The following is an 8200-nucleotide window of genomic DNA, read 5'->3' as shown; positions in this document are numbered from 1 at the left end:
TACTTCAGAATTCCATAAAATACCATCACAGTTACACCACATGGCTGCACTATCACCATGAGTGATAATAAGTGGATAAAAGTGCCTACTTGATTGCAGGGAACAAAGTGATTTAAGTGCTATTAAGTAATGCAAAAGATATAATTCAAGAAAAATAGTCATGTTGGCAATTTTTTTTTATTAGAAAATAATAAATATTATTGTCAGACCTAATCTTCACTTTTAGGTAAAAATATGAAACATGTTTATCATTCTAAGACATGTACTATAAAAGTGGCTATAACATGGTCACACTAAAAGAGACTATGCTTTATTCTCTATATGAAGCCATAAAGAGACAAAAACTGGCACACACAAAAAATAGATACAAGTAACACTTAAGATGAACTGCACACTGATTTTTGTTTTGTTTTGTTTAATTCAAAATTGTACCTAATCTAAATTAAAATAAAAAGAACAAGTATCATCATATTATGACAAAATGATTATTGTAACCATGAGTCGTAAGGCACTTTTTATGGCACTCTTCTCCATGTGAGGGACAGAAGGATGGATGTGGTAACGCTGATTGTTGAAAACGGCAGTCTATGGTTTCTCAGCAAGCATCCACCATATTTCACGTTCAGGTTCAGTGAATGACCCATTGATTGTTTTCAATACTATAGCATTCTCTTTAAATGAGCCAATAAAACACAAAACAGCCAAACATCACCCAATGGCTCGCCCAGTTTAGCTCCGACCACTTTTGAATGGTGTGACTGGCCATGTAACCCTGTGTGGAAACAAAATACTGCGATAAAGCAACTTTTACTAATTGGATTTGATAGATTTTTATTAGTAGTTGATTATTTATATTAATACAAAATTGAATTAAAATTTAATTAAATTGTGTATATGAAAAAAGAATGCATATAAAAAATTGCTCACCTCCTCAGCGTGCATGTTGTCCATTTCAGAGTCAAACAGTGATCCCAAGTATGTCAGGTGGAATATTGACAACGCACTGAAGAACATGTTAACACCATATACCCACACAGTCTACAAAAAGAAAAAAGAAAAAGGAGATCTCAATTTAATAATATAACTTCATAAGGAATTGCAGTGGAAATCCATGAACTACAGATTTCACAATACAGAAACATTTGATCCTGGAGTGCAGGACTTGGTTAAAATAACAGATCACCTTCTTATTTTGGTGATGGCAGTCACTTGGACAGCGCTTTGACAGTATACAAGCACTGAAAATAGCCGCCAACCGCTTTCTCAGAACTACAAGAAAAAAACAAAAAGAGTCTGTATTTCAGTTCTGTTGCCTAGACTACTGATGTCATGTCACTTCAATGACAGATGAATGTCATGTCTACTGGAATGTGTGCCATGATGACTGCATGCATTAATATTAATATGTTAATATAATTGATTTACTGATTGTATCAAAGATCTGGTCATTTTATTGATGGCAAGAATGCATGAATGAACTAAAGAATGCATGAATGAACTAAAATTATTGTTTACCATGTTCAACGTAAGTGATGAATCCCAAAGACAGCAGCACGGCCCCTAGATGAAAGCTGAGACCCTGCCAAACAACACGTAATTAATTAATGATAGAAAATACAGAAACACTAGCAATCAAATTACTGCTTTTAAAAGTTTGGGGTCAGAACGGTTTTTTTCCCTTTGAAATCTTAATACTTTTATTCAGCAAGGATGCATTAAATTGATCAAAAGCAACTGATACATTTATAATGTTACAAAAGATTTCTATTTCAAATAACTGCTGTTCCTTTGAACATTTCATTCATCAAAAGTTTCCACAAAAACATTAAGCAGCACAACTGTTCCAACATTGATAACAAAAAAAGAAAGAAAATCCTCGACCAAATCAGCATAGAGATCATTCTGATTTCTGAAGGACTTGACACTGACTGGTGTAATGGCTGCTTGAAATTCAGATTTGACATTACAGTAATAAATTACATTTTAAATGTATTCTAAATTGTAACAATATTTAACAATTCTACCGTTTGTATTGTATTTTTGATCAAATGAATACAGCCTTGGTGAATATAAACTCATAAACTTCTTTCAAAAACTTTACAAACTCTTATTAAACCCAAGTGAATTTAGTGAATATAGTCCTATATTAACCACAAGAGGGCTCCACTCAACTACAACATTTTATGTCACTGATATAGTACTGGTTGATTACTGTCCTGTGAAGTTCTAAAAATAATTAATAAAACAATCACACAATGTTAAAGGTGTTTTAATTTCATGCTTTACAAATTTTTGCCAGAATTATCTACCAAATTGGACCCGCCCCCATCCCTACAACCAAACATCCTTTCTCCAAAACCCACATTAATAGTCAGCAAACCCAAACAGATTCAAATTCACACTTTGTTTTTGATTGTAAGTGTAAAAAAAAAAAAAAAGTTACATTTTTGTCTCATTTTTTTAGCCAGAGACATTTCTGATACATGTATATCTAATAATTATTGTAGCTTTTATTCTTATATAGCTTATTTATATTCCTAAAGGTCAAACTGGTACTACAGCATGAATGACTTTATCTTAGCTACACAGTGAGTAGCAACCTAACATGTACAACCTACAACAGCTCACTAAGGTGACAAGGAATAAGCTGCCAGGGTAGGCAGCTGTGATTGAATTATCTATCCACAACAGCTGTAGACAGCAGTTTAAATCTGGGTCATGGTGTTCAGAGATAACAAACCATCTTTATTCAAGCTGTCATGTTAGAGGGAAACTGTTTTCCGGATCAGGTGTTGTTTTATTCTTATACAAACTCAAATCTGTTTAAACAGATTGAACCTGATTCTGTGCCAACAAACCTTCCTTGTGAAAATGTTTATAACCAGAGAGCTGAAAATCATACTTACATGTAACAATGCACTGGCGGTGTAGGTCACCAAGATGGCAGGAAAGGTGCCAAGTTTGAGTGCATTTTTAAAGACGTCTGTGTGTTAAAGTGTACGGAGAACATTAATATATAACATATGAATCAGTAATATATCATAAACCTGGATAAATATACATACATGCGTTAAGCCACTTGGACATGGGCAGATTCCAAGAGGTGACAACTTCCACCATAGACCTCGGCAATTCCACATTCATAGGTTTAGCTACCGTGATATCCCTTTGAATTAACAAGACGTCACATTAGGTCTCAATAATTCTTATTTTACAAAGAAAGATAAATAAAGAGAGAAAAAGCATGAGCACATGCCATTTTAGGTGGTCTTTGTGCTCCGAGAATCCAGCTCCAGCCATCACAGTGGTTGTTTCGCTCAAGTAGCTGACAAAATAATTGCTGAAGTGGAAGGACACTGCATTTTCATAAGCGTGAAGCCACCTGAGGACAAAAGACCAATAAAAACGATATTAAACAGACAATTTCATTTCCTCTGAATATGGAATCTCTGAGGAAGGGAGGGAAGAGCAGCTCACCTACGAGGAAGTCCATCTCCGTAGATGGGAATGAAGTAAGGAAAGAGATAAGGAGCAATACAGTTGGAAATAACCAGGCAGATCTGACTCCTCAGAAAGCTCAGAGCAATCTTTCCGAACCAGCCAACGCTCTGCAGGAGATAGTTAGATAGTTACTGAATAACAAGCTCTTTGCTGATGGAAATGCGCTCAGCACAAATCAAGATGATCTTCTCTTCATTAAAGAAAATTGCAAAACACATTCAGTTCATTTTGATGTCAATATCTGCATATGCATATAAAGAGACTTTCTGAAAACTGTATTGAAACCATATGTATTGGAAAAATGGCTATTTGTACATATATTTTTTATACAGCTACAAAGCTAGGGGTTGGTAAGACTCTTATGCTCACCATATTTATATATTTATTATCAAAATAGAGTAAAAACTGTAATATTGTGAAAAATTATTACAATTTAAGATAACTGTCTTAATAAATATTAAAGTGTAATTTATTCATGTGATGGCCATTTCTCCAGTCTTCAGTGTCACATGATCCCTCAGAATTAATTTTAATATGCTGATTTGGTGCTCAAGAAAAATCTTATTATTATCTATGTTGAAAACAGTTAAAAAAACAGCATTTATTTGAAATATGTTTTTTTTGTGACAATGTAAATTTCTTTACTGTAATTTTTGATCAATTTAATCATCCTTGCTGAAAATGAGCATTCATTTATTTAAAACCTCTGTTTGCACATAAATAAATGTTCACATTAATATATACGAAAGGAGATTGTAAAACAGATGGCAAAAATAAGTGAGCTCACAGAAATAAAATAATATAAAAATAATAAAATACTTCTAATAAATACAATTTTTTTTTGTATTATTTGTATTTTTAAATACAAATACCATTTTTTGTCCATTAATTGCATCTGTGTAGCGGGCGAAACTGATCCATGGGCCAAAGATGACGGTTCCAGGAAAGTAGAGGTATCCCATGAACTCCAGTGGGGAGGGAAAGGAGGACGCAGCGCCTCGATCAAGGTCAAAGGCCAGAGAGATGGCCTTCATGGCCACCACCATCTGAGAGCCTGGACGCAACCAAACCAGTCAGTACGGGATGTGATGCGATAGTGAGTGACATTTGAGAAAAATTTGCTTGAGTAGAATATGCAGATTAATAATGAATCAATAAAGACACACCTCTCATCTTATGCCAGGTTGCTGCATCTATCATATGAAGCTCCCTATAATGAAAATGAACAAAACATGTGACCACTCGTGATCAAATACTAGCTGCGTCTAGTTTTTTCAATTTGAGCCAGGCAGTTTTCTGTGTTCATTAAGCCCTAGCTATGCAGTGGATGACAGACCCCATGAGCATGTAGATGAGGATGACGACGGAGAGGAAGACCCCTCGGCTGCTGGAGTTTATGCTGAGGAGCAGGATGAGGTAGCAGAGGAGACTCAGGATAATAACCCACATCGTGTGCAGCTCAAAGAACACGTACAGCACATACAGACCGCCTGCCAGCGAGCTCAGATGCTTCACATGACACGAGACACCTGTCAAACACAGACACGCCATTAGCACTGCCGCATCAAGACTCAACAGATGGACCGCTTCAGTAACATGAGTTCCATATAACAAGATCAAGTGTGGACATTTGCGCTACAATTAGGGATGCACAATATTGGAAAAACTGACATTGCGAGATTTTGTTTATCTGCAATATATATTGTGCTATAAAATAATACAGGAATATTCACCAGATGACTTGAATAGCCACTGATAATAAAAACCTCAAAAAATACTATTCATTCTGAAGACTTTTTTTAATGGCAATTTGTTTTTAGGAAAAGCTTCACTATAATAAAAATATAATTTTAAGTTGTAAATAAAACAAAGAAAGCACTCTTTCTGTAATTATTTGTGAAATTTACTAGCCATTTCTGAGTGAAAATGTCTAGTATATCTTACATTTATTGTTTTATTGTGGTTATTATTAAATAAAATAAAACTATAAAATTACAACACCGATATTTACGCCTCAATGCTGTATCGTGAACTCTACGTGTGTAAATGATTCTGAAATAAGTAGCACACATAAAGGCCCTTGCACACTGAGTCGCAATTTTCAATCAAGCTTACACACTGCCTCCGAAACTTTCGTCCGTCATAAGAAAATTCGTATCAGGTTCGATTTTCGTCGTTTTTTCGCATCCGTAGCAAGCATTTTGAATGATGTTTTGAAAATTCAGAGCCACCGAATCACGAATACGAAAAAACGCATGTCTCAATGTGCAAGGACCTTAAGCCATAATATGATATTGATTTTATTTCGATATATTGTGAAGCCCTAGCTACAATACATTTAGCTGTGAAACGGATGACAAAAAGCACTGAAGTTAGCCATTCAAGAGACATCTAGGCCATGCTCCCATCCTTTGGGGTAAGACTAACAGCCTCACAGGTGTTTGAGGGCTGGGGTTGTGCACGATGGATGGACTCACCTAGTCTACAGATGACCCGACACAGCAGGCAGAAGAGCAGAAGCTGCCAGACCTGCTCTAAACCCTGCTGGGCAGTGGGCAGCACACAGCCCTCTGCTAGAGCCTGCAGGAACTCCACACGTCCATAGGAATCCATAGTAATGTCCCTAGAACGCTGTTAAACACAGACTGGGACAAGACAAGAGAAACAGAGCATTATTCTATTGTATGGTTATTGGATAGATTTATCGTAGGGCTCAACAAGGGCTATAGTGTGAGACGATTTCAGGCCAGTTAATGGAAAAGTCAGCTATTTGCCCAGTGCTGCGTTGTCATTAAATCTTACATATGTTTATCTTGTGCCTTTCATAAATTTGAAATGGAATACATTAGGTTTTAAATGACGCATTGACCTTTTTTGTTGCAAATGTGCTGATTTAAATGCGTCAACAATGCAACGTTATCTAGCTCATCTATCAGTAATATTCTGCATCATTGCCACTGTTTGCTAGCAAAGATGTGTAACTGTAATTGAGTTTTTATAAGCAATATATATAAATATACATACACATACATATGGCATTGTTAAATACTAAGTCTGCAAATAATATCTAGATACATCTTTGCAATGTGTGTGTGTGTTTGGGGTTCAGGTATAACTTACTTTATGGGGACAAAATGTCCCCACAAAGATGGCAATATCCAAAATCCTTGTCCTTGTGGGGACACTTTTTGGTCCCCATGAGGACAACAGCTTATAAATCATACTAAGTGATGTTTTGTGAAAATGTAAATATCCTGAAAGTTTTCTGTGATGGGTAAGGTTAAGGGTAGGATTCGTGTAAAGGGATAGAAGAATAAAGATTTTTATACTGTACAAACTGTATATGTCTATGGAATGTCCCCATAAAACATGAAAACCCAATGTGTGTTCTGTAACACACATAAATACTTTGCTAAAAATAAGATTTATAATTTTTCTGTGGTGGGACCAGTGAAAATATTGGCATTCTGTATGTTAGAATACGTTAAAAAGTATAAACCAATCACTGATGTTCAGATTGTTTTCAAGCAAAAGTGTGTTTTTGAATATATCTTTCATGAAATGAATTATTATTATTAATTTATTATTGAATATTGCAATATCATTTATTTTTTATTATTTCTAGTACATTTTATTATTTAGCTATGAGCTAAAAAAAATAAAAATATCATTTTTATGGATGGGGTTAATGAAAATGCTGAACTGCTGGCCCATCCAGGAAAGCAGGGGGGAAATCCTTGTAGCAAAACCTTGTTGTTGAGTCCATGCTTTATGTAGTCCAGGACTGACAGGGAAAGAGCATTTCTGGAATGAAAATTCCTGCATGATAACTGGGCCAGTCTGTGTTCATATAACCGTTTCACATCCCCTTTATTCCAAAACAGAGGTCGTTATATAATGCAGCTGTATGTGGATGAGACGAGCTTTAGCCCTACAACATCACTGACTATCTGAGATTCATTGAATTTGCATGCCATTTAGAAGTAGTTTTATCGTATAGATAAACACAGATATGCTACCTTTTGCATCGTGCAAATCAAAATTATAATTCATCGAGATTCATGAACTTGTAACCGAGTTCAAAGAGTTGTCGCGGCGACATGTAACACAACTAAATAGCTCGACTGTGAACGAAGAGCTCGGCTCACTGCTGCACTTCCACGCGATTCTTACCGATCTCCAGAAGCACAGAAGTATCCTGCGCTACAACCTCACACCCGGAAGTAGGACGAGGATTTTTCCAGTGGAATGTGCCGTCCAGCTTATCCAGGTGTCTTTTCCATTCCGTTAGCACGAGCATAAACATCTGTGAGACTCAGCGCAGAGACGCAGCCGCTGTCGTGGTAATGAACACACCGGAGTTCAACCAAACTTGACTCGCGCGTGCTGCTTCTGCGTTCACTGTTCACTGTTCACTTCCTCCGCAGGGCCGGTGGAGGTGCTGGAGTGCCTGGGATTTATTTATTATGGGAATGATGGTCGATGCGATGCATTTTCTGGTTTCCTTTGGATTCATTTATCATTTAAAAAATAATTTTACGGTCTTGATTGAAATCGCGCTTATCTGTTTCCACCCGGGTTTCCTTTTCTTGTTCCTAAAGATGCTGTTGAAATTATTCAGGAGAAATTTCATTTATTATTATCTGATGAAAATGAATTGCTCATTGTTTTTGCTTATTGAAGAAAATCAGTTTATGTG

The 8200-nt window shown here is 36.1% G+C and overlaps 1 protein-coding gene across 1 annotated transcript; it reads right to left on the bottom strand.

The window, feature by feature from the left end:
* Positions 1-159: 159 nt before the first annotated feature.
* On the bottom strand, positions 160-7936 carry porcnl (porcupine O-acyltransferase like). Its single transcript, XM_084389190.1, has 13 exons — positions 7675-7936; positions 5979-6146; positions 4838-5030; positions 4668-4711; positions 4374-4555; positions 3478-3608; positions 3257-3382; positions 3066-3166; positions 2907-2983; positions 1516-1579; positions 1184-1269; positions 928-1038; positions 160-772 (listed from the first exon to the last, which is right to left on the bottom strand). The coding sequence occupies exons 2-13, from the start codon at positions 6112-6114 to the stop codon at positions 674-676; spliced, it is 1350 nt and encodes a 449-aa protein (XP_084245316.1). The 5' UTR covers positions 6115-6146; positions 7675-7936; the 3' UTR covers positions 160-673.
* Between the last annotated feature and the right edge of the window lie 264 nt (positions 7937-8200).

This window comes from Rutilus rutilus, assembly GCF_951802725.1.
Source record: "Rutilus rutilus genome assembly, chromosome: 19".
NCBI lineage: Eukaryota > Metazoa > Chordata > Actinopteri > Cypriniformes > Leuciscidae > Rutilus > Rutilus rutilus.
This window is presented reverse-complemented; position numbering and strand designations above follow the sequence as displayed.